Source organism: Nelumbo lutea, chromosome 4, assembly GCF_056320005.1.
Source record: "Nelumbo lutea isolate HS-2025 chromosome 4, American lotus-T2T, whole genome shotgun sequence".
Lineage (NCBI taxonomy): Eukaryota > Viridiplantae > Streptophyta > Magnoliopsida > Proteales > Nelumbonaceae > Nelumbo > Nelumbo lutea.
The window spans coordinates 25,033,784-25,061,439 of record NC_142687.1 but is presented as its reverse complement, the minus strand read 5'-3'; the positions used below and the strand labels follow the sequence as shown (position 1 = coordinate 25,061,439).

At 34.3% G+C, this 27,656-nt stretch overlaps 1 protein-coding gene and 1 pseudogene across 5 annotated transcripts; both read right to left on the bottom strand.

The window, feature by feature from the left end:
- Window positions 1-1,724: 1,724 nt before the first annotated feature.
- LOC148854712 (uncharacterized) lies at window positions 1,725-4,471 on the bottom strand. 5 transcript variants are annotated; one of them, XM_088983081.1, is made up of 4 exons: window positions 4,058-4,471; window positions 3,715-3,870; window positions 3,064-3,497; window positions 1,725-2,850 (listed from the first exon to the last, which is right to left on the bottom strand). In XM_088983081.1, the coding sequence occupies exons 3-4, from the start codon at window positions 3,230-3,232 to the stop codon at window positions 2,039-2,041; spliced, it is 981 nt and encodes a 326-aa protein (XP_088839207.1). In that variant the 5' UTR covers window positions 3,233-3,497; window positions 3,715-3,870; window positions 4,058-4,471; the 3' UTR covers window positions 1,725-2,038. The 5 variants fall into 5 exon arrangements, with proteins under 5 accessions (XP_088839207.1, XP_088839203.1, XP_088839208.1 ...); XM_088983077.1 differs by having other exon boundaries at window positions 3,967-4,296; XM_088983082.1 differs by having other exon boundaries at window positions 3,064-3,502; window positions 4,058-4,269.
- Window positions 4,472-14,809: 10,338 nt separating this feature from the next.
- On the bottom strand, window positions 14,810-26,951 carry LOC148854711 (aspartic proteinase 36-like; annotated as a pseudogene).
- Window positions 26,952-27,656: the final 705 nt, after the last annotated feature.

The following is a 27,656-nucleotide window of genomic DNA, read 5'->3' as shown; positions in this document are numbered from 1 at the left end:
AACTACAAGTTTGAAGAACAAACCCTTTTTTTTTTTTGTATAAGGGTTTTGCTTTAATTAACAAACAGGAGAGTCCATGTGATGGGAAAAAGTAGTAGAGATGGTAAAGAAGATTTTTAGGAAGGAAGATATCGGATTAGGTGCTGACACCTTTCTTGCAGCCCTTTTCATCCGTGCATTAGGAACATCTCCTCATGAATAAAAGGATACAAGTATGGAGATATTCCGCCCTATGCACAGCTGAAAAGGACTGTGAGAACTGTGTGAGAACAATTTTGTGAAGACTGAATCTGTCCTCAAGAAGGGGAAAAGTGAAAGAGTTTTAGGAATTGAAAGCAAGTTAGGAGGGAGGGTGGTTGTAGTGATTGGCCGGGCGCCATGTATAGAAGAATATGATAGAAAGAAAAACCAAACCGTGAAGAAAAAAACTAAAAGTGAGGGAAAACAAGCCTAATTTCACATATGAATTGAAATTAACAAAGTTTCTAAAACAATATATATATATATATAGATAGATAGATAGATAGATAGATAGATAGATATAGATAGATAGATAGATAGATAGATAGATATAGATAGATAGATAGATATAGATATAGATATAAGAAGCAAAGGAAGACTCCTACAACTATAATATAGAGTAAAGATTATGAGAAATGCATGGGTTGGTGTAAAAAAATGTCTATATTACATTTGGTTTTTAATTGAATTGGTTGTGGGCAACCTTAAACAGCCTTATATTTAATTTTATATTTTTAAATTCAAAAATCACAAAATTCTAAAAGGGTTTGGAATCAATAAAAGGAACCTAACATGGACAACTGTATTTTAGAATATAGTATAGATATTGACACAAGAAAACTTGTGATATGCATATATGCAAAGGGTAAAGATATAAGTTAACATTAAAGAATGAAACTTAATTTTTATGACTTTGTAATAGATCATAGATATTATACAGCATCTAATATAATAAGGGCAAAAAAAAAATCATGAGAGAAACTGGTTTTTGATGGGAGAAAATTTCAGAAGGATAAAGGAGAGAGTTTTGAAGAAAGAAAAACCAAAGAAAGTGAAAGAAATTAAAAGTACAGATTATAGAAAAAAAAGATACGAACAAAATTATGAAGAAAAAAAAGGAGAGAGAGAGCTGATACCTAATCTCATTTGAGAATATAATTTTACAATTTTTTAAAGAAAACTAAAAGGCCTTGTTCATTTGTAGGTATTTAGCCACGATAAAGTTGGTCAAACGGCAATTGACTTCAATACTATGTTCATATGCCACTATATTGGGTCTTACATAGATACTTAATTCCCTCATATAAGTACGCCACTGTATATAGTATAAATATTAGATGTTTATTACATTAGATATGATCCCTGTAAAGTAGCTAAATTAAATACCAATTATTTTTTCATTTATTCCTATTTATTTTCCTATTGATATCCAAATAGTATTAAACTCTTGCTAAGAATAGATAAAGTTCTTCATTATCCAACCCTTGTCCAATTGTCCCAACTATATGGGGTCTATATGAATCCTGTTTCGCCATTCATTCTGTTTAAACAATATATCTTATTAGATCACGTCAGCGCCTCACAAACGCCTCACATGCACATCTCAGCGTGCAGTGGGAACATCTCCGCAAGTTATCCGTGGGAGATGTTCCCAATACACGATTGGGATGTGAATAGATTTATTTATTTATTTGCCCAACTTGTATGTATCACTTCAGTCAATCAATTATAATGCCTAAAATTTACAGACCATTAATTGCTAAAATTCTTTCGACACACTCATCTAGTGCAAACATCCCCTTCCTCTTCACAGACACACAGAAAGGAAAATAAAAAAGGAAAAAAAGAAAGACAAAGAAGTATATACAGAACCTTCTAAACCTTTTTATGAACAGGCTAGCTATTTGATTTTGAACGCCACCCAAATTAAGAAGATCAAATTAAGCCACCTTACTTCTACCAACCAATTGGTAGACCCTAATTATCATATCGATCCCGCATTTTGAATTCCGACTAGCTACTCTAACGTTTGCCGAGGAAATCTGTCCACCATTTCAAGCTCTCCATTCTGGTTAACACCACGTCCATCATTATTATGTTCAGAGTTCATGCGTCCCCGTCCTCCATTTCCTCTGCGCTGCCTTGTCGGTGAGTAGCAGCCACTGTAGGAACGAGCCAGCATTCTCCTTTCGAGTTCATGTCGGCCAAACGACAAGGTCGGCTGCAGCCTTCGATTTCCACCACCCTTATATGCACCCTGAAGTCTCGAGGGCTGCTGGCAGAAGGTGCGTAATTGTGGCTGAAGCCGGTGATGACCAAGTTGACTGAACAGGTCAGGAGAGCTCTGAACTCTTTGCAGCACCTGGCGGGCACGACTAGTTGTTGTTGTTGAGTAGCCATTATTTGATGCAGCAGCTGGGTCGAACTGAGGACTTGATGACTTTGGGGATGAGGCCCTAGGTGATGAAAAGCTGAAGCTCTGATGGCATATGCTGCTAAAGGAACGTTTTATTTTGATGGGTGCTCGTACAACTCCATTGATGGCATCAACGTAGTGCTGCTCAAGTGCTTGGGTGTCGGTAGCAGTAGTCATCACTTGGTCCTCGATTACAACTGGGTTGGATGGAAACAAGAAAGCTCGTAGTCTCGGTGTTCTCGGCGTTCCCCCTTCATTGTACGTCGTCACATTGTAACTGTCGTATTCATCCAGCATGTGTTGGACGTCCTCATCACATGTTACAGAGACCAAGGCATCCAAGTCCTCAGGTATCAACTGGTATTTGAGGATTACATCGCCTTCGAATAGTCTAGTCAGTTTCTTCATCAACTCTGGCAATGGAGTTGCAATTCAATTCGTATAATAATTAGAATTGGTGATCAGGTAAGCAGTAATTTTGCCTTGTGAGAGAGAAGAGTTTTCAGTTTTGAAAGCTAAAGTCAGATTAATGCACGCCCATTTATGTGTTTGTGTTGTGTCTGAGAGAGACACAGAGAGAGAGAGAGAGAGAGAGAGAGAGAGAGAGAGAGAGAGAGAGAGAGAACCTGAGAAAGTAATATCACGAGGGACTACTATAACTCGGGTTTCACCACCTACATACTTGAGCTGACCATCTATCGGTCTTGGCAATATCTTCCCACCATAACTGCACAAGAACTTCACTCGTCTCCCTGGTGATAGCAAAATAGCTTCTTCATCCTCACGCACTGCCATCGCCGTTGTTGAGTTGCTTGCCACGAAAGACCTAATCAGACTTCTGAAACCACTTCGTTTCAGATTACTGAGAGTGGCTTCTTCTAGCACTGAATTGTAAGAGTCTTTTGATCCTAATAAACAGGCAGAGTAGAAGTCTCCTTCTTCTTACTGGGATCCTAAACTCAGAAGATATTGCATACTGGACATCAAAAAATTCTGGAGCCTCTTATGTTCCGAGCGCTGCTCGAATCTTGTGAAAATGATGATCATCAACTAATCAAATCTGTCCTAGAAGAAAAAATCAATCTGATTGTCAATAAAACCACACAGGAGCATCATATACTTTCTCATCATACTCCCATTAATTCATGGAATTAGAAACAATGATCAGCTTATGTTTAACAGTAAAACGATCTTTCTGTTTCCATTGGTGATCTGGGAGTTGGGATTAGGAGGTGTCTATGAACGTTAAACCAAGAACTTTTAGCTGATTTAATTACCCAATGACATTTATGGCCGCTCCTCTCCTCCTCCTCCCCTTCCTCTTCTCCTTCTCTTCCTCCTACACATGGGCAACTGGGAAAACCAGACCACAGATTCTTTCTGTATTTTCTTTAATTGGTCCAACTTGAATACCAGCAGCCGGCAGCAGGTACCTACAAGAAAATAATAATAATAATTTAATTAGTATCTTATCTTAACCATGATGATGATAATAATAACAATAATTAAGAACTAATCCATTTAACCACCTGATTTCTCTTTGTGTTCTCAAAAAACCATTTCATCAAATAAATACCTGGCAACAACAAAACTTTAACAGAGGAAAGGAGAGAATGTTACAGATAAAAGATGAGAGATAGCAGAATCAATCGTCCTTCCCTGTTAAGTCCTCTATCGTGTCTGCACTGTTCACGATGTCGTTCTCTGCAGGGTCATCGAGCCTCCGCCGATCTTATTATATATCATCTCGGAGAATAATGGGACAGAGAAGCGTATTGCATGACTTTTCTCTCCACGAGAAACGGATTGAAGAAATGAGAACTCTGTTTCAACAGAAAAAACTCATAGAGGAAGAACCCGCTTTCGGTTGCAGGCAGAGATTTTTGGAAAGAAAGGAGAGGGGTTTAGAATTAGCCATTACGAGAGGCCGGGAGAGATTGTAGGGAAGTAGTTGAGATAGTCACCCGCATTTTACTTTACAAGGTGGAAAGCTAGAAATGAGAAGTTTTGCAACGAGGTTGCTCCCACCAAAAACCTCTCAAGTTTCCTTTCCTCAACCATTCAATGTGGTCCCCATAAAGCCAATAACTTTGAACCAGAAATATCAGCAAGGCCACGTGATTAATCGTCTGATTTCATGGTTCTAGACTTTGGATGGCTAATAAAATCATATTGTTAAGATAACATATTCCATTAGTGGGTCCAACCTCAATTATGTACACGTGGCAATTGAAAAGGGCACATGGGCAGAGGTCGATTAGGATGGTGGATTTGGAATTTTGGATAGTTAGGCACTCTAATTTTTTAATGCATAAAATATAAAAATGTATGATACTAGTTAAGATCAAATAACAGTAACAATGGCACCATTACAAATTTGGGGTGTTATTCGAACTTAGTTTGTAAAAAGTTTGATTTGGCTCGGCTTAGACTAAGCTTGGAGTTTAACTTAAGCTCAATATATATGCTTGTTTGTTAATTAAACTGAAACGAGCACAATAAAGCTTGGCTCGTGAAACTCACAAGTGTAATTGAGCCTAATACATACATATATAATATTTTTATTTTTATGTGTTATAAAAAAATAATATTTATAATTCTTAATTTTGTATATGTAAAATAAAAATAATAATAATTTTTATAGGTATAATTTTTACTTTTATAGAAAACTTGGCTCATAGTCGAGCTTGAGCTGAGCTGAACTTAAACATACAAATTTTTGGCAAGTCGAGCGAGAATAGCCATATGTTTGGATTGGCTTGACTCGCCTTAGGAAGGATTATCTCCCATATAATAAAATCAAAGATAGTTTTAACAAAATGAGCAAAAGCAACTCTACTATGAAGGAGAGGATCATATTCCACAACAATTGAAATCAATCCTTCACTCTTAACAAAATGAATTCCACTTCCATTTGCTCTTGGCTCATCTTCAATTGATCCTTGAATAGGGCTGCAATTTGGGCTGGGTTAGCCTGAATTCAGCCCAAACCCAGCCTGAAAAATAAAATAAAAAATTAGGTTTGGGTTGAAGTCTAGGTTAGGGTTGAAAAGTATGCCCAACTTAATTTTGGATTGGGTTAGGATTTAGGCATTTAACAATTAGAATATGACTTAACTTCATATTTGCATATATAAATATTATATAAATATATATTTATGCATATAAGGATTTATGTATATATTTATCGAAAAGGGCTTATGTGTATATGTATATTCAATGTTCATGTATGTATGCATATGCAACTATGCATCCATAAATGTATTATTTTTTCATTGCAAATATTTATGCATTTATGTATATACTATATTCATATTTCTCTATTTATATATACATGTATGCATGTATGTTATGTCAAAAATTGTAAGTTTAAAGTTGTTTTTAATTCCCTGTCATTTTTTAAATAACCAATGAGATGCACTTTCCCAATAACATAATTAAATAAGGGCAAATTTTTTGAATTACATGTTTAGCTAATTGATAAATTGTACTCTTATTGTTTAACTATTTTCTTATAATAACCTTAATTTTTCTGAGAATTGACTAACACCTAACGAGTGGTGGCGACCTCTTCCCACTCCACCCCTCCTCTTTCTCACCAATTCTCTGTCTGACTGAGCTTCTAATTGACGCCCCCATTTTTCTATTACCAGAATTACTTTGAAAGTCATTTTCTAGTGAGTTCACTAAGCTTTTTTTTGGTTCACCATTAGGCGAACAAGGGAATTGCAGCAGCGGAGGTCTCCTCTTAATCTAACTTGAATCTGGCGGACGGAGCCCCATTTTCAACGACCCTATTGGAAGGTTCCACCTATCACATATGACATGAATTGACCAGGTGATTCCATGATTGGGAAACAGAAATTTTCTCCGTTGATGCACAATAGTGGAGAAGAGGGTTCTAATAGTAGAGAAGGAGGGCGATACAAGTGACTTTAATAGTGGATTAGTGGAACCATGGACCGCTGCCCAAACTATGGTGGCGATACAGGAATGGACCAGGCGGCGGTGGGACGACGACCGAATGATGGTAGAGATCGAGGGCTCTGACCTTGCTATGCCGCCATGGTTCGAACCAGTCCCGGACTTTCTTCCACCGTCACATTCACCACCACCTTCGCTTCCTCATTGTATTTTGCATTTTCACCACCACCTTCGCTACATCATTGTATCTCAGCATTTTCACCACCCCCAAATTTAGTCGAAATCGAAGTTCGGAGTCGGAATTTGAATACAAACATAAGAAATTATATTTTGTGAATATAGAGATGAATGAAAGAGGTTTGACTGGCTGTACCTCGATATTATGAAAAGAGGGAGACAAAGATATAAGTGGAGACGATGCTGCTGTGAACACGTCCATACATGTCTGGAGGCGATATAGTAGAACATCGGATTTCAAAGTGCTATTATTTTCGTTGTCGCTCAAGGCCAATCCGACGGTGTAAAGGATTGGTTCAGAGGAGCATCTCATCAGAACTTTGATGGGCTTTGATAGTTTTGAGTGACAAGGATCGGAGTTCGCCGACGAGGCGGTGGAATAGGTTGTGGTGGGGGTCTAGTTTTTGGGGCTTTTCCGGATTTCGTCTCCTCAAATTTCTCTGTAACAGGTAAAGAGAGAGAGTGGGACTGAGTTCTTAGAGAGAGAGAGAGAGGAAGTTTGTTTGGTTCGAGTGCATGGCAATCATAGTCCCAATAGTATCATCATTGCCAGGAGAGAAGGAAGCAACAACTGAAGAAAAATAGCAATTAGTCCTAACTTGAAGAAATAAAAATAGCAATATTAATCCCTCTCTTGATTGAGATAGGCTTTGCACCAAAAGTAACACTCAATCAGCCTAATTTGATAAATTCACGTGCAAGAATTGGTGCAGTTGTTGACCCATCACCAGCAGAGTTTTTAGTTTTACTTGCAACTTTCAACCCAGAATTAACAATGTCAACAAAGAGGTTATCCGTAGGCTCCAAATCTCCAAAAGTTATAACATCCAACAATTTAGTTATGCCATTAAAGTTTGTTTCAATCCCAACTAAAAGAAGATCAGGATGCATCTCGATATCACCTTGAATAAAAGTTGACACGGACTCAGTGGCCAATGTGTTGTGAAAGGCATTTGGTGATGGGCATTTTACTATGAACAGTGAAGAATGATTTCTCCTTGTTGACCAATTGGCTTGATATATGCAACTCAAATCTTGTTTATCAAGCACATTGCGTTTTAGAAAATAAATAATAATTAAAGATGCACCATTTTCAAGGCAGAGATTGACACTGGGTGTTCTTCTATGTGAATTGTTTTTTCTTGTTGTGAGTTACAAATACAAATTAAACCATCTATTTTGATGACAAATTGGTTACTAAAATAAAAACATGGAAAACCTGTAATTGGTAGTTTACATGTTTGTTACCAAAACAAAGATTAAAATGTGTTCTAGAATTTCTGGTTTAAGAATCATGTTTTCATATAATGATCTTTCATGAGTTCATCATCTTTCCTAAATCATACAATATCTGTACTCTAAAATTTGTTTTCGTTTTAAAAACCATCATTTTGATGATTTCAAAATATATGAATGGATTCTTTTTTGAAATAAGACAAACTTTTTTTTGCTTCTCAAAACAAAGAAACAATTCAAGAACAATCATGGGATCATTGATGATCCTTGTAGATCTTCAAACTGAGAAGTAGAAGGGAAAAAAGAACATATCTGTTTCTTTGTGGTTTTAGGTTAAATTACACCCGTTTAATGTTGATCCCGATTATCTAAATATAGCTCCGGGTAGTTGCTTTTTTAATGAACTAGTTATTAAGTAGGTTGTGAGATCCTTCTAGATGAAGCTGAAATTGGGTTGATTGCTATATATGATAATATTTGAAACCCGCAACAAAGAAAACAACATCAAATTGGGTAACGTCCCCCACAATAAGTTATTCAGTTCAGCCACCTCAGCCTTCGCGTTCTAAAGCCCAATTTTCTTCTCCACTCAATTGATTTATTTATTTCCTAATAGTCCAGAAACTGATTCATAAGAATTCAACCAGACAGTGACACTGCAAAGAGAATTAAGTCATTTGGCTAACGGTAATTTCCCAGATGATGAAATTTTGAGTAAAATCAAGAAAAGAGGCTTCCTAATTGGGTCAAATAGGGAGCTTCCTCTCTACCACACATGGAAGCATAATGTGGCCAATTCCAATAGATCTGGATGACCTTCTGCATCAATCACCAATTCAACCCTACAACTTATATCGGCCTTCCACTGCACCAGATGTATGTTAAGGCGACGCTTGGTTTTCCCTTAACTTTGTGAAATTTCTTGAGAATTTTCCCTCAACTTTGTGAAAGTTCTTGAGAATTTTCCCTTAACTTTCTGTTTCTCTGTTATTTTTCTCTCGAACCAAAAACATAAACAGTTTACATGTTTTTATATTTTAATACCTAACTTTCCCCCAATGGGATTTTATTCTAACCACCAGCGGGCAAGGGTTTTGGGTCTCAAATTTGGAAAAAAATTATGAAAGGTCTCCTAAGTTATAACATTAGCTAAACAATTAAGTGACATAATTATATGTTTGAGTGAATGTCACACTCCTTTGAGGAAAGAGCTAAAATAAAATCTAAATGAATGGGAGATAAACTTTTTATATGAAAAATTCCTGATCATTCAGTCCTTTTGGCCAACTGTAAAAGATAAATGCCATGTGTTAGGCGAAGCAAGAGTAAAAGATACTTTGAACCTTGTTTGCAACCTCCAATGAAACACAAACGTTTTCTTTTTTGATAATATTCAAAGGGGCTACACAAGATGGGGGTAGCACGTCCCCACAGATCACCGGAAACAATTACACTAAGATCATAAGGAAGAGCTCTTGGATTGAATGTTGAAGAGGCATCCCCAAAATTTTGCGCGTCACGGGCTAACCAGTCAGACAATGACCTTGTTATCTGCTTGACTCCTTCTTAGTGTAATTCAGAGTGCAGAGAAGCCTTATGTAATCCTCTGTATTTGCATCATATACAAGTCCAGGGTCAAGCGCCTTATTAGGATTTAGGTGACCCACTTCCATGGCTAGAGGACTGGTGGGTTGCTCATCGTCTAAGAGTTCTGTGATGGGTTTGATAGTGTTGTCGAGTCATTCTGTTGTTGTCATCATGGCAAATCGAATGGCTGTTGGGCTTCATTCAGGATGGACTGCTTTCAGAAGTCCTGCCACTCCCACTGCATGAGGACAAGCCATGGAGGTTCTGCACAAGACATTGAAGTTTCTAAACAACTTCGTTGGGAGCCATGAGGTCAGACTTTAGAACAGGGTGGCAAGTTGCAGACGATCCTGAAAAGCAAATCTACAATGAACCTGAAAAGTAACTTGAAGGACTTGCATAGTCTGTTTAACTAGAGTCATAATTAGCCCATCCAATGTGTTGATTACCTAGATCATAAAATAAAATAAAAAAAAACATTAGTTTTCTTCTCTGTAGTCAGGCTTACCAACTCACAGCTTTTAACTCTTGTACTAATTGAGGCAAATATTCACACAAGATTACTGGTATTGACAATAAATCTGCATCACTCAAAATGTGGTGCCAATATCATGATTTTGTTTCAGACATCAGAACTGCCATGCAACAGTTTGATCTTTCATAAAAATGAAATTCCAATGTCCTAAAGTAGAAAGATTTTAGAGAATCTGAAACAATGCAGGAAGTTAGTGATAAAACAATTACTGATGAAACAATTATAAAAAGAAAAAAAAAACAATTACTGATGAAAAAAAAAAGATTGTTGGAGAAGCCAGAGTTGGAATAACTAGCTAAACCTAAGAATGGACTTTCTATCAAATTATCATCCTGATATAACTTGATAAATTGTTGCAGGTATTCTTTTATCTATAGATAAAATAAACAAGTTCTTATATATGTTAACAGTTGACACTTCTCTCATGGCCCATATTCCATAATGTTGTAAGGACTAATTTTTATGATTCGCATAATCGTATCTCAAACTACTGAAGATGGATAATAGTTGGGACTTTTCCTGCAAACAATGTATAGAGTGCGTATATGTAAAAAGGCCACTATCCAATCGTGGCCCCTGCTACATAGGGTCTTGGGAGGGGTAGATTGGATAGTCCTAACTTCTAACCATTGGCATTTTCTTTTGCACAAAGCAGTAGCTCTCTCTCTCACGATATGAGAGTGCACATATCTCCCATCCAAAAATAATATTCAGTGTGAACTTTTCAAGCTGTTTACTTCCATCCAATCCATGCCAAACACTTCATTGTGAAAAGTTGTTTATAGATATAGTTGTTGCAAAACTTATGCCCACTTTCTAAAGGTTTTAGCAACTAAGATTCCATGCTATGGATAAATAGTGGAGATAGCTTTAAATGCTCCCTACATTGCATATGCATTTATGAAATTCTTATTTGCTATTTCTCTCTATTGGATATGGTGTCATGCCCTGATTTATTGCAATGGATTTAGGAATTTGTGTACACACTACACATATCATGTTTGAAAACAAGTTTAATAATGATATTTCATGTAACCAAAAAGTGGAAAATTACGAACAAACAAAAATTCATGAAATACAAAATTAGGAAAACAAAAATTCAGTTACACTTCACATTTACACAACCTCCAAGACCAAAAATTCAAGAGATCAATGATGGGTGACACAAGAAGAGCTAGGGTAGAACAAAAAGGACATGGGTAGAAGTTGCAAGAACTGATTTAAGCACTAAAATTTTAACAGTGGATAGGGCTTTAAATTGAATGGATTGGCGAAACAGGATTCATGTAGCCAACTCCATATAGATAGGATAAGGCATGGAAGATAATGATGATGGCATATTAGGGATGATTGTTGATGACCTGGCCCGGCCTACCTGGCTTGCAAATTTCTAGACCTAGGCAGCCACGTTTCTCCCAGGACTAGCCTATTAATTGTAACCTCAAAATGTTGATCTGTAAGATTTCTCCCAGGACTACATGGCCTGACCTAACTGCATTAAGCCTGTAAAAAATGTTGATCTGTAAGATTTAACTCTATCAAGATAAATCATATATTAGTTGTAACCTCAGAACTGACTTCAACATGTAACTATTAATTGTAACCTCAAAATAAACTTTTACTCAAATTTTTATCCTAATATAACTAATGTAATTACAGATTTGTAAATTTAGAATTGTCTTGAGATGTCCTACAGCTTGTTTATGGTGTTTGGGCACACATTAGAATTCAATATCTTAGTATTAATAAAATATTATTCAATTAACAATATGATAATAATATATTAACAATAAATATTAATATACTATTAATAAAATATTAATAAATTAAAAATAACAAAAAGATATTAATCATTAAATATAATAATAAAATATAAATAAAATATTAACACAATTAACCAAAACAATCATAAAATAATAAGAAACATTAATAATTAAATAATAAAATGTTCTAAAGTAATAATAAGATAATAATAATAATAATAACAAAATAAGAGTATATTAATAATTAAAACAATAATAAAATATCTCTAAGATATTCATAAACTAATAATAAAATAATAAAAAAATTATAAATTAATAATAAAAAGCAAGTATATTAATTCTTTAATTAATAATTGTAGTAATAATTAAGTATAAATAGAATATTAATATATTATAATTAAAGAAATAATAAAATACTAACATATTATTTATTAAATTAAAATTTAAAATAATAAACAATAGCATATTAATAAACAATAAAAAATAATAATAAAATAATACTTATGAATAAAATATTCATAAATTAATGATAAATACTAAGATATTAATTTTGGAAAAACTAATAAAGTCATAAAAATGTACTAATAAAATAACACTTATATATTCATAAAATAATAATAAATATTAAGATATTGAAGTCTAATGTGTGCCCAAACATCATAGACAAGCTATAGGATTTCTCAAGACAACTCTAAATCTATAGAACTACAATCACATCAATTATATCGGGATAAAAAATTTGACTCAAAGTCCATTATGAGGTTACAATTAATCGCTGCAAGCTGAAAATCCATTATGAGGTTACAACTAATATCAAATTCATCCTGATATAGCTAAACATCACAGATCTTCATTTTTTGAAGTCTTAATGTAGGTCGAAGTTGGGCTAGGCCTGGGAGAAATGTGGCTTTTTGGGTCCAGAAATTCGCAAGCCAGGCAAGCTAGGCTATGTTATAAATAGTCATCACTAATATGTCATCATCATCATCATTAATGCCTTATCCTAGCTATATGGGGTTGGCTACATGAATCCTTTTTCACGAATCCATTCAATTCAAAGCCATATCCACTCTTAAATTATTAGTGCCTAAATCATTTCTTAATACTAATACCCTATGTCCTTTTTGGTCTACTCCTAGTTCTTCTTGTGTCACCCGTCATTGATCTCTTAAATTTTAGTTCTCAGAGGGTATATAAATGTTAAATATAACTGAGTTTTTATTTTTCCTAATTTTGTATTTCATGATTTGTGGTTTGTTGGTAATTCTCCACTTTCTTGGTTACACAAAATGTCATTATTGAACTCATTTTCAAATGTAATATGTGTACACGAACTCCTAAATACATTGCAATAAATTAGGGCATGACACTATATCCAATAAAGAGAAATAACAAAGAAGAATTTCATAAATGCATTTGCAATGTAAACAATATTAAAATATCTCCACTATTTATCCATTGCATAGAAGCTTAGTTCCCAAAACCTTTAGAAAGTGAGCATAAGTTATGCAACAACCATATCTAATAAACAACTTCTTACAATGAAGTGTTAGGCATGGGTTGGATAAAAATAAATTGCTTGAAAAGTTCCCTTTATACTATTTCTAGATGAGAGATATGTGCACTCTCATATAGTGATAGTAAGAACAACCACTTTTGGAAAAGAAAATGCTAAAGGTTAGGAGTTAGCACTAACTAGTCTACCCCTCCCAAGATCCTAGATAGCAAGGGCCACCATTGGATAATGGCCTCTTTAGATATGTCATATGTGCACTCTCTACATTGTTTGCAGGGAAATCCCAATTATTGCCTATCTTAAGTAGTTTGAGATGCAATTATGCAAATCACAATAATTGGTCCTTACAATATCATGGAATATAGTCCACAAGAGCAATGTTGACCGTTAACATTAGGGGTGTCAACCGATGAGGTTCAGCATAGTCTTTCCTCAACCCTAACCCAACTCTCGAGCATTGCAACCCAACCTGACCCTATAGGGTTTAACCCAACTCTGACCTAACTCAACCCGTAGCATTTCAAATGTATTTTTTAACACATTTGAAGACATAAAATACATTAATTTAAGTTAGGAAGTTGTTTTATAGATTCTAATGTGTTACTTCTTGCATTTAAAACAAGAAGAAAATCAAATCAACATGTAAATAAAACATAAAGTTTAAGTCTATATAGTTAGAAGTCAAAAAACTGCAAGAATACTTGGTATATATGTAGGTGTCATGACCCAGCAGAGTGGGCCAGTCCGAACTCGAACCCAACTTGAGGCAAAGAATCAAAATCCTAACCAGACCTAAAGCCAAATACACCTGACCCTAACCCAACCCTATACGTCGGGTTTACCATTTAACCCAACCCATTGGCATCCCTAATTAACATATATAAGAACTTCCTTATTTTGTTAAATATATTTAATTTCTTAGTTTTACATGTCATCAAGAATAATAATTTAACGGGTGATTAATTTAAGCAGAATAATGCTTTCATGTATACATCGTAATTATCAATAAAACCTTTTTAGAGTGAACTTCATGAAAATGATACAAATGCATACATGTCTATGCATGTATAAAAATATATACATAACATATTTACATATCTAAATATAAACATATGTTTATAGTGTATCTTAGAAACCACAAAGATACCACACACATGACATAAATGCAAAGGCTAGCATCTAACCAGTACTCATTCACTACATTTAGGACTAGAGCATACAATGGAGAAACACTTAAGTCAGGATTCAAGCCTCCTAAAATGGTCATCCCTTGGTCCTAAACTCTTTGGAATCCAATGCACCAAAATTCTTGCCCTATCCCGGGAGAAATGTTAAAAATTTGAATTGAAACCTTTTGGTGGCAATAATAACAATACTTCATGCACTTGACATAAGATCATGGATGCACTACTAGCAAAGCTTAAAGTTGAATGAGAAGATTGTGAAACAACATTATTTATCTGCACAAAAGAAAAATGGAAGAAATGAAATTTAAAGATCTTGAATATAATTTGTTTCACCAGTTTCCTTCCCCAACAATGAAAACTAAGTAGTCAGTTGGTTAACTTCAATCTTTAACAAATAAAAGGTGTGGGTTTATAATCCTTTCCATAGTCTGCTACAAAGTGTTTCACATCAATTAAATTGTTAAAAAAAAACGCATTGACAAATGGATCATATGCGTCTACTCCAACTGCAAGGTATGCCAAAGTTGTACCAGAATCAATTATGGTTCCCCTATTGCTTGAAGTAGCAAACACTATTGGATCAATGAGCAGTTGTCCATTCACAGCAATTCTATATAGATAAATAAATCAGGCCTGAAAGTTTTGAGACAAAAGAAATTCAAACACAATGCAGAATCATAATTAAAATGAATCAAATTTGATTTTTCTCATGCACATAAACAATGGTAGCGATGAAGCTGAAAAAGAGATGATTATCTAAAATAACAAATTTGTCTAGCATTGGATGTTTAGAACACAATAATTTTCATCTATAATAGGATACTTTGTGCAAAATAAAAGATGTATGAATGCTTTAAGATAAACTTATATTTATACATGAAGAAATGATATGGCATGTTTTGGGAAAGAAATGATATGGCACAATGACCAGTGTTAAACACATAGGGGAGAGACATCAAAGTTTTTAATCATAATGAGACTTCAACAAAGATGGACACATAGTCATGGATGTGTGATTAAATATGTCAAAGAGGAAATTCCATGGATTTTACAAAACTAGAGTGAATTTATAGCTATTGTGAGAAAAAAGTGTAATATTAGTATTGGAGTCCAAGATATGGCTTCTGTTACCATGGTTCAATAATTCATAACTAGGGATAGATTGAGGATATTTCCCATAGAATTAGTTCATCCAAAACTATAATTTCTTCTGTTACTTTGGTTCAATAATTCATAACAAGGGAGAGATTGAGGAGTATATTTCCCATAGAATTAGTTCATCTAAAATGTTGAGTGATTGGGGAGTACCACTTAGGCATGGAAGTAAATATGAATGTTGAAATTGTTAAATGGAAAAACTAGAAAAGATAGGATTAGAAATAAGCATACTTGTGGAAATCTAGGAGTAGCTTCAACAAGTGCAAAATTGAGGGGAAAGTAGAATAAGATGGTGATCAAAAACTTGTTTGAGTCAACTGAACAAACTTTAAGGAAGAAAACAATCATTAACCAAACTAATATAAAGGTCCAGATGATAAACGCAGAGTAATGATATAAATGAAACAAAATCAAATGAAACAAACAAGTTTTAACCAGATAGTTCTATAGGTAAGTAAAGATCATTGACTACTATGGTTATAATTTCTTTTCTCTCCTTGAAGCAAAGACTTCCAAAGGCAGTGCAAGTGGACAAGCTCCATATTTTTAAGAATTAAAACAAATATCTATTTATTGAATTAACAACATCCAACCACTAAAATTTATAAATGCGTTCGAGAATAAAGAAAAATGCATTTTGTAGATAAAAAAAAAAACATAGGTGTTTCCAATATGTTCTTTCACAACTTTTTATGGTACTAATAATCCAAAAACAAGCTTGAGATCGGAAAGGAGACTGTAATGATTAGGCTACATGAAAAGATGAATGGCAAATAAAAAAATTATGGCCTCAAGAAGAGGACGTACTGATTTGGAACAAGATGACTATAGACAATATTTGGCTCCACAATCCCACCAAAAACCAATATACCTCCACCACTATTAACTCCTATTAGGCAATGAGCAAACAACTTTGGTGCAACTCCTCATGAGGACAATTGTGAAATGACAAACAGTTCATGCTTCCCAAACCCAAAAGTCCCATCAATGGCTCTGTTTCTACATCTATCTCAAGGACAAATCTCTATCATGTAAGTTCCAAGAAACATAATATTATACCCACTACCCAAGTCATTAAAAGAACATATTTGACACATAATGCCTACCAAAAAATTATGGTAGCTGAAGAGTTTGCAACCAAATACTTCCCGAGAGCTGTGTCAAATGATAACATATCTTGTACAATAATAACCTGATGTCCCACTTACATCACCATATTGAAAGGAGTAATCACTATGGGAATTCCGAGTAGTGCAGCCACCATCTAAAGTTTGAACTGCCAAATTACATATTTCATCTTAGCAAGATAATAGAGAAGATGTGGATGAGGCAGCATCATCAAAGAAATTCAAAGCAATCTGCAAAAATGTAATAGTCTTGGTAAGGATTACATCTGCAAAAATGTCATTGGAAATGAAAGAAGAGGATGGAGGTGGAAAAAAGAAAGAAAATTTTAAATTCATGTCATAATATTTGGGACAACCACTGTAGGCATTGCAGGTGATCGACAAGACATCACTTCCGATGTCAATTTGAACATAGAATTCTTTTGGAGGAGTCCCAAATTTCGCTCTTATAAAATAGATTCTGGTTCAAAGGAAAAAAGAAATGTGTGAAAACCATTACAATAAATTCCAACCCAGTAGAGTTTTAAAGAGATCAAAAGCCAAGGAAGATAAACAAATAGAGAAGAAGAATCAACATCTTCAAAAACCCATCTATGAACTACATCAAAAGCATCAAAAGAGAAAGAAGAGTATAGATCCGCATAGTTGTCAATTTACAAACTAAAGAACCTCAGAACATAAGAGTCATCAAATCCAGAACCCATTAAACAAAGAAAAGGAAAACCATAAAGAAACAAGGAATATAAAAAACCCATCAATATAAATTATAAAATAATGAGTAGGTAAAATAACATAAACAAAACCCGGAAGCCAAACACCTCCTCAATTGAACCCAGAGCTTAAAATCAACAAGGACAAAAAAAAAAGAGAAACAGACAAAATTACCCGATGGTGTAAAGATTGTAGGTACTCTCGACAAAAAAATCGACAATCCCACCCTACAAGATTCGGTCGTGCCTTACCCTGTCACAAGCTCTAAACTCACTCAGCTCAACTCTCTGGTCCATCGGAAAGGCTCTTTCGAGTTTTGGAAATTGACAAAATACCACCGCTGACAGGAAGACGATGCCTAAAACCAAGATCAGAAACCCATCATTTTGTTTTGATTTGCTTTTCACCCTCTCCCGACAATAACAACAAAAAAAATGGATCTTATATTATAAATCCATACAATTCAGAGGCGAAGATCGAGGTGTGTGTCTTCTCAAAAGAAGAGAGTATGCATGAGAGGGAAAGCAAGAAACAGTCTAGACCGTAGAGATTAGCAAAGGACCCAAGCAAAGAGAAATAAAAAAAGAGGGAATAAAAAGAGTTCCACGAGACGAGGCCTCGACAACGGCCACCAACGGATAGAGGATTCAAAATCAGATTTATCTGTGTTTTCTTCCTTTACTTCCCACCTTTCTAAAGCCTCTAAACTACGATGAGTGTGTACAACGCAATCTCCACGCACTCCCCAGTTCCCACTCTGGTTTCGGCTCATGATGGTAACAACCTGTGGTTCAGTGGCCCATATGGCCTTGCATGCCCATTTTTATCCAGTTTATAAAATACACAGAATCATTCCTTTCTTCAAAACCAACGATTGATATTCTCTTGCTCAAATGATGGTTGTCTCACCACGCACATGGCTCTTTATAAAAATGACCAACAGGCTTACGACACTTTCGGGTGCCACTGGCACTGCACATCTTAACACCTCTCTGCTTCTTCTATTGATACATAGCCTATGTATGTAGGCATTAATCGAGTCAAACTGAACAAAAAACCAACAGAAACCCAAACCAAAATTTTGGTTAACCGAACCGATCGGTTCATTTTAATTTGGTATTTTTGAAAAAAAAATAAAGGTAGTAGCTCAATTTTGGTTAATTAATATAAAAATTTCATGGTTAATCGACTGACCAGTATACACTATACATATATTTATATATATTATAAATTAATAAATAGGCATTACAAATAACATGTAAGAAGTAGGTTAGATCCGAGAATAACTAGAATTCGACTCGGAATCAATGTCTTCTTAACCTGTTTTCACTATTGTTGTCGTTTGACGCATTGACCATAGTAGCAAAACAGGGTGCCTTTTTGTGGGATTTTTCCTACATGAGAACAATAATTGGTTGCAGAAACTATGCTGACGACCATTAAATCAACCCATTCGGATGCCAATGGTTAGTGATATCAAGGGGTGTTCTTTTTTTTTTGGATTTTGAGAGGGGGGAAATTGGTCAATGAGATTTTGACTCATATTGACCAAAAATCCTATGTTCTTTTTTTAGATTTATGTGGGGAACAGGGAGTAGGGAAAAATTTATTTTTCTAGGTATCACTTACCCTCCTAAGTGGATAAATAATTTTCCCACCTAGGGGGAAAGTTGCCAATAATTAAATAGAACAAAAATGCCCCTTTTAATAATGGATTTTTATGACTAAAATGGTCATTGCCTTATTTGCATGAGAAATAAATAAACATGGGTAAATGCACTTACCCGGTTAAGTGTTTCCCATGAAAAATTTACCCAGATAACTGCATTTACCTAGGTAAGTAACTTACTGAAAAGTGAACCGGGCCTTAAAGTGATGAGAGTATGATTCTCCCTTATTTTTGAGGAAAAAAAAAGGTGGTTTTGATTGCAAAAAAGCAGGTCTCTTGTCGGAACAATGTTGAAGGTTACTGTTTATGGCAAAACCGACTCATTTGAGTCAGTGGTTTTTAAAGAACCGAGTCTGGAAGTAAGATGCTCCCATGTTTTAGAAAACATGTTAGATTGAAAACAAACAACAGATTTTAATGCCTGTTATTTGAATGTGTTGGCCCTGTTTTCCTGCTTTTTCACGATTGCTATCATGATTAAGAGTTATGAACTTTGAAGTAGGTTGGTCATGCTGATAAGATGTCGATATGAGAGAGGGATAGGAGATTGCTGAGATGGCTTTTTGAGAGAGCAAGGAACGCTAAAGCAAAGAGGAGTTGAGAGCTCACGATTGAGGTAAGGGAGAAAAGGAGAGGCCATCTAACGTAGGACGTGGCCTCAACTACTTTAGAATGTATATAGATTCTTCCTCCTTTTTCCCTTCCCAGGATGTTTAGCCAATCTTATTAGGCCATGCCATCATTCCTCTCAACAATTCAAGTCTTAAAAATCTAAGGGTCTGTTTGGTTTGAAGGAATAGGGGTCTAGAATCGGAATCGGAATGGGCTATTCCGATTCCAATTATTTGGTTGGGCAAAATTGGAATCCCATTCCCATTCCTGGTGGAATGGCATTCCCCATTTGAGGGAATGGCCATTCCCTGCCCCTCCCTTGGGAATGAAATCCCATTCCTACTGATTTTAATTCTCATTCCTATCTGAACCAAACAGATTATGAGAATGGACCATTTCGATTCCAATTCCGACTATGAACCAAATGGATCGTAAATCATAGAAATCTTCCTAAAATTTCTCACTCTTTGCCTCATAATTTTTCAATCACCTAAATAATCTTCTCTCCTAAACTATCTTCCCCGCCTAACACTTCCTCCTAAAACATTTCCTAATTTATCTCACATGCCCAATAAACCATCTAATTCTAACTTCTCTTTCGCTCCCTATTTCTCTCAATCTATTTCTCTCTCTCTCTTTCCACTTTTCAAATACATGCATTTAATTCCTCATGTTTGTCAAGGTAATTCAGAGTGCAATCCATGTGGTCGTTGCAGACAAGGGCTTGGCGGAGAGGCACCTGAAGAAATTTCAAATTTGAAGTTTGGAGTGTTAAGACCTAGAGGTGTCAATTGAAACCAGTGATTAGACATCTTGCTGGTAGGCGTTTCATCCTCTTTTTGACTCTGCAATTGAAGCAATCAAGGTGCAATCTTTGAGTCCTTTTTGTTTTAAAGCCATTAGAGGTGGTCCACAAATCCCGAGAGACTTGAGGCTTCGGGTGGTTACCTAAGAGACAAAGGCACATACAACGTTGATCATGCTTTTGAGGTCAGTAGCCAGCGACCGATGCAATTGTTAATAAGCGAATCTTGCTCTGGCGTGTTGGTACCAAAGGAGGGTGGTGGCATTTTGGTTCTTTGTTAGCTTTTTGATTTTGGTCTTGTTTTGTAGTCTTCGAACCTGTTGGGCTTTCTTTGGGCTCTTGTTCCTTTTGGTTTGTAATCTTGCATGATACTTTTGTTAGGCTTTGTATGCATACTTTTTCTTTAATTTTGTTTTGAAGGCAATCAATTTTACCTTACCTTTAAAAAAAAAGATAATACAATATGACATATAATAAAAGTAAAGTGATAAAATTTAATGATAAATTAAAAAATTTATAATTACAAATAATATTTAAAATTTTCATTATAAAATCTACATTTTAGACTCCACACAGCACTATTTGTATTGATGCTAAAATTTGGCGAACAGACGAGTCAAGGAAATATAAATTTTTAGTTACCAATTAGAAAAAATCTTGATTGATCTGGTTTGGTCTTCCAAATATGCTATATAATTTTTTAGAAAACATCTCTTGAAAATAAATATTAGAAACACTATAAATTAACACATTTTTGTTAAAATAATAGTTTCACTGTTAATTAATTTTTGAATACTTATTTTTGTTATTTTCAAAAAAGGTTAAAAATTTTGGAAATTTGCACAGCTAATTTTCTAATTTTTATGAATTATGTAAATTATATAAATTTTTGGCCTTCCAAATTTATTTCTATAAGTTATGTAAAATTTCACAGCTAATTTTCTAATTTTTTTATGAACATGAATGGTCTCCTTTGTGTTATAGCTCCATTACGATGAAATTAAGTTTTGGAAACATTGAGTGGTAGATCAAATGGGTTAGGTTGTTACCCAGCTTTGCCAATTTACAGGGGATGAAGAAATGAATTAGGGGCTCAAAAATCACTACACATCAAGAAGATGGAGTTCATGGATCGGGTTATTTGAATACCTAAAATTCATCTAACCTGCTAGCTTCTTCATACTAAACTGAACTGATCTTGTTTGATTAGTTTGACCCAGTTATGCAATTATGAAAATTAAAAATAGCAAATAAGAGAAATTTTAAATAAAAATATTTTTGTTAATTATAAAAATATCAAAAAATCATAAAACAAGGGAAGATAACAGAAGAAAAAAGATTAACAATTTTGTTAATTAACGAAAAAACTTACAAAATAAGATTTTTTTTAAAAATTAATATTTATTAAGAAAAAATGAAAACAAAAAAGTAATAGAAATGTATAAATAAAGGAAAACTAGAAACCATCAACTTACTTTACACGATCATTGATGCTTTTCTACTTTATAGAGGCCCTGAATATTTAAGCATGTTTGTGTTGGATCAAACCTTTACCAGCTGAAATACCCTGATTTTACTATTTTACCCCTAAAATAGACTATTTGGTAAATTTGAGCTCAATTTGTGATATTTCATATAAAATAATTTATCAAATTGAAAATAACATTGAAATCAAATAAAAAATTAATAAAATATATAATAATTATGAAAAATAATTAATAATTAATAAATAACACAATTAAAGTAATAAAAAATAATTACTCACTATTAAAAAATAATAAAATGATTAAAATTAAGAAAAATAAAATAATCAATAAAAATCAATGGTTACTAATTAATAATCAATAATATTGAGCTAACACGAGTAAAAAAATAATTAGATACATAATAATTTATAATAATTACGAAAAATATTTAATAAATAGTAAATAACGTAATTAAATTAATAAAAAAAATAATAAAATGATTAAAATTTAATAAAAAGTAATGGTTACTAATTAATAATTAATAATATTGAACTAACATGAATAAAAATCATTAAATACATAATAGTTTATAATAATTACAAAAAATAATTAATAAATAATAAATAACATAATTAGATTAATAAAAATAATTACTCACTATTAAAAATAATAAAATGATTTAAATTTAATAAAAATTAAAATAATCCATAAAAATTAATGATTACTAATTAATAATTGGCATTTAACTCTATTTTTTTTATCCAATAAATTCTTTTGATCTTGTTGCTAATAGAAGGGGATAAAAACAAAACCCCAAAAAATAAAGAACAAATGCCAGAAATCCTAAAATCACCATTCTCGGAGAGATATTTCAAACATAACTCAAACATTGTGTGCACACTAGAATGGAGAGAAATCGAAGCAAAATAAAGCTAAAGTCATGGAGAGAAATTGAGGCAAGAAACCATACATGTGAGAGAGCTTGATGGCGATGGAGCTAGTTTAGGTCGTAGAGACTGTTTGAAAAGAGCTTCATGCCAGCGGAGCTTGTTCAGGTTGTAGAGAGTGTTTGAAGAGAGCTTCATGTCGGTAGAGGTTGTTCAAGTCATGGAGAGGGTTCAAAGATATAGAAATGGCAGTGGAGCTTGCTCAGGTCACAAAGAGGGTTCGAAGATATAGAAACGACGATGGAGCTTCTTCAATTCGCATAGAGGGTCGAATGACCTAATTTTTTAGTTTTATATGGAGGACAAACAATGTCATTTTAAATATCTTTGATGACAGTAATGTCTTTTACACACATCTAAAAACCATTTGAGCACATTAAGCACCTGCCCCACCTCTTATGAATTAAGATCTAAAAATGGATTTCAAATATAATATTAAGAGGAAATACCAAAAAAAGCAACTAATTTAGACCTTAGATGCCTGAAAAGTGCAATTAAACGCCACCTTGGGATTGAGTCCCACTTACACTAAGGTTGGGGGGTTTATGGGTTTAGGGGATACTTAGTTTATATGAATAGCTTATTAATTAAAATAAATTAAACAATCTAGTTTTATTAACTTACTTTGAATATAGTCTAGAAAACAACATTTTATTAGTTAAAATTTATGCAAATTAACAAAAGAATCTGTTGACACAAATTTCATGCTAAATTTGGAGTACAAAAAAATTAATGCGGACAAATTCGAAGAAATTTAATTTAATTTTTTTGCACAAATTTAATTGGGATACAAACTCTTTTTTTTTTTTTAAATACCCTCTGATTCTCTTGTCATAAACATGACTGAACTTGCATTTGTAGCTTGTCACAGATACGACCCGTAAAGCTTGACGACTTTAATGGTAGGAGGTCCCTTGTGATGATTTGGTGAAGGTCTTATTGACTACAACAATTTAATAGAAGATTTATTATTTGTAGTAATTTGATGGGATCTTTATTTGAATACAGCAACTCAAATGACCAAATTCTTTGATTCGTGTGATATAGGACTGCAGCAGTTTTGAAGCTTCTACGGTTGAGAAGTCGAATTTCTGGTTGGGAATTGTTGGAAAAAGACGAAGTGGAGAAAATGGTTTTAGTTGAAAATCTCTCAACATGCACATGGCTAACAACATTTTATTTGAAACTTCAACAGTTCAACTTCGGCACATGAGCTAGACTTCTTCCAAATTCTTCTATCTTCTCGCTTCCTTCTCTTATTATTATTTTTTCTTCTCTTCTTTGTAGACGAACTAGTTCTCTTCATCCTCCCGGTCACGTCTCCGAGAGAGAGTCTCACTACTCTCCTCTCCTTTTTATAATGGGTGGCCTCACTTGAAGAGCCTACCCAACCTCACATTCGAATTGCCTTCATTTATGAAAACCTATTGTAATTTAACAAGACAATCTTCAATTTCTTTTTAATGGCAACTGACAATTATTGTCACCCCAATGGGCCCACTAGATTGATTGGATCATGATCAATTATAATTGGAAGCCATTTAGTAAGAAACTAGCCCACATGTGATTGGTCAAGATTTCCAACCAACATTTCCTTTTCTTCTCTAATTCATTATGATGCACTTAAGTTAATTCAAACAGGCCCTAACATGCCACTTGGCGAAGGTGCTGGGCCCATGCATCATTTAGCCCATTGACCAACCAATTAAGCCTTGAAAGCTGTTGGTTGCCTTTTAAATGGGATTCACTAAATCTTAATCAAATATTTGTCCAATATGTCCACCAAATGATAGATTTAAATCTAGGATTTTTTTTTTAAAGCATTGCACAGAAAATTTGAGGCTTAAGCCCATGACCTCTCTCTCTCTCTCATTCTTTTTTTTTTTACATATTAACAAATGCCCCCCAAGTTGGTGGTTGTTATTATAATTGGCAATGCAACCATCGACTTGCAAAGTTTACACTCTTACAAGCTAGGAGTAGAGAATCTTCTTTTTTTTTTTCTTTTTTTGTACCACCAGTAGTTCATACTCTTGCAGGTCACGAGTAGATTTTTTTTAATTTGTTTTGGCTATTCATAGTTTATACTCGTGCGGGCCAGGAGTAATACATGAGTGTTTTTTTTACTTGATTTGGTCGTTCGTAGTTTATACTCATGCGGGCCAAGAATGATATAAATAATTTATTTTGTGACTAAACCATTTCAAATTGCCTACGTACCCCTTAGAGAGATCAAGTTATAACGTAGTTCATAAAGTGATTTGTACTTCCGATTTGGGGCTTTGTAGATAGTTTAGACTCTTATCCAGGAGCACTTTGTGAATAATTTAGGCTCATGTCCGGAAGTTCAATTTGAGTTATTTTGGAAGTTGAATAGTTTATACTCATACTCGAGAGTCTTGTAGAAAATTTTTGCTCGTATCTAGGAGCACTTTGTGTTACTTTAGAAATTGAATTGTTTATACTCATACTCAAGAGTCTCGTAGACAGTTTATACTCATCTATGAGCAAACTTTGAGTTACTTTAGAAGTTGAATAATTTATACTCATACTCAGGAGTCTTGTAGACAGTTTATGCTCGTATATGGGAGCATAGATAATTTTGGTTTATAGGGTGTAAAGCAGCTTATACTCATGCCCTTGAGTCTTATAGACAGATTAGGCTCATATCTGGAGCAAATTTTGAGTTACTTTAGAAGTTGAATAGTTTATACCCATACTCAAGAGTCTTGTAGACAGTTTATGCCTATATCCGGGAGCTTATTTTGAGTTGTTTAGGAAACTAAGTAGTTTATACTCATACTTGGGAGTCTTATAGATAGTTTATTCTCATTCATAGGAGTGAATTGAGTGATTTTTTTTTCTAATAGACAGTTTAGGCTCATATCTGGGAGCACATTTTGAATTTAGAAATTGAATAATTTATACTCATACTCAGGAGTCTTGCAAACAGTTCATGCTCATATCTGGGAGCACAAATAGTTTAGTCTCATATCCAGGAGCATATTTTAGTGTTTTTTTTTTTTTTATAATAGATAGTTTAGGCTTGTATTTGGGACCACACTTTGAGTTATTTTGGAAGTTGAATAGTTTATACTCATACTCATGAGTCTTGTAAATAGTTTATGCTCATATCTAGAAGTGTATTTGAATTAGTTTTTTTTTTCTAATAGACAGTTTAGGCTCGTATCTGAGATCACAGATAGTTTAAGCTCATATCCAGGAGCGAATTGAGTGAGTTTCTTTTCCTAATAGATAGTTTAAGCACATATCTAGGAGCATAGATAGTTTAGGCTCATATTCGAGAGCGAATTTTGACTCATTTTCTTTTCGTGTAACATGTGATTGTATGCATAGCTAGAATTCATTTTTATGTACTCTTGTAGAGTAATTAGAAGTCGAGGGACTTGTTTCAAAACTTCAGTGGTTACCACTCTCGATGGTTGGATAGCAATGTTCTTGCCTTGTCTTTTCTTGCTTTCGGGGAGTTTCTATGATCGAACATTCATTTTAATTTGATTTGATTGTCCACAAGGTAGAGTGGATTGGTGTGTCACATGACACTCCTGATGTATAATTATGGTTCAATCATCCTTTGAGAGTGACATGGTGGATTGGGGTAAAGGAATTTCCTTGGGACTTAAGGCCTGTGCTTGTTCTCGATTTAATACTGCCCCTAGTGTATGGCAATAAGTAGAAGGGTCACTAGGGATTTGTGTTTGATTTAGTGATGCCCTCGGTGCAAGTTCATAGATGACAAGACGATGAGGGAACTAGAGAGCTTTAGGTTCAAAGGATCCAAATGTAATGGTTGTCATGTTGGTGGTTGCTATGTCCTCACTTTGATCTAATTCGATCACTCCTGATTCGGCTAATTGCATTATCTTGTCTTTGAGGACAAAACATTTTTCGATTGGGTGGCTAATTACCTGATAGTAACGACAATATTTTGGATGATCAATTTTCCCTTCTTCTTTTGGGCGTTTACTATTAGGAAGCTCTATAAGCTTTTCGGCTAGAAGGGCATCCAACATTTATGGGACATCTAAGTTAGGGAGAATGGATACACCTTCATTTCTAATTCCTTAAGAGTGAGCTTTGGATTTTCTTTCTATTGCTGAATATTTGATTTAATTTTTTTCTTGCTTTTTTTCTTCCCAATAACCTTGAGAGAGGTTGCTAGAACTTGCACCGGCCTAGACAGTTTCATATCATTTTCACTATATATATTTTTTCTTTTCCCTTTAGAAATCATCCAAGTGATGTTCTCCGAAGGTAGCGAAGCTAAGTTCCATGTCATGGGTGCAGGTGGCCAATTTCTCAAATGTTCGGGGTTTTATTCCCTTGAGGATGTAATGTAAACCCCAACGCATGCTTTGGATACAAGTATCAATAGCTGAAGCTTCTGAGAGCTTGTCTCAACAATTGAGGTAGAGATTTTTCCACTTGTCAATATAATCAACGACTGGTTCATCTTTTCTCTGTTTTGTGGTAGTGAGTTCGTACATGTTCACAGTACGTCGAGTACTGTAGAAGTGATCAAAGAACTCTCTTTCTAATTGATATCAATGATCAATTGATCCCAAAGGGAGGTTGGTGTACCAATCAAAAGCATTTCCTCATAGAAATCGTATGAATTTCTTTACCATTAAATGATTGAAAATTCCGATGTTGTTGCATGTCTCTACAAAGTACACAATATGTTGCCTAGGGTTACCTTTCCCATCAAATCGTTGAAA

Coding starts and splice junctions, on each gene's coding strand:
- LOC148854712 (XM_088983081.1), bottom strand. CDS start 3,232: ATGGCAGTGCGTGAGGATGAAGAAGCTATTTTGCTATCACCAGGGAGA. Junction 2,851..3,063: donor TCGTGATATTACTTTCTCAG/GTTCTCTCTCTC, acceptor CTCCATTGCCAG/AGTTGATGAAGAAACTGACT.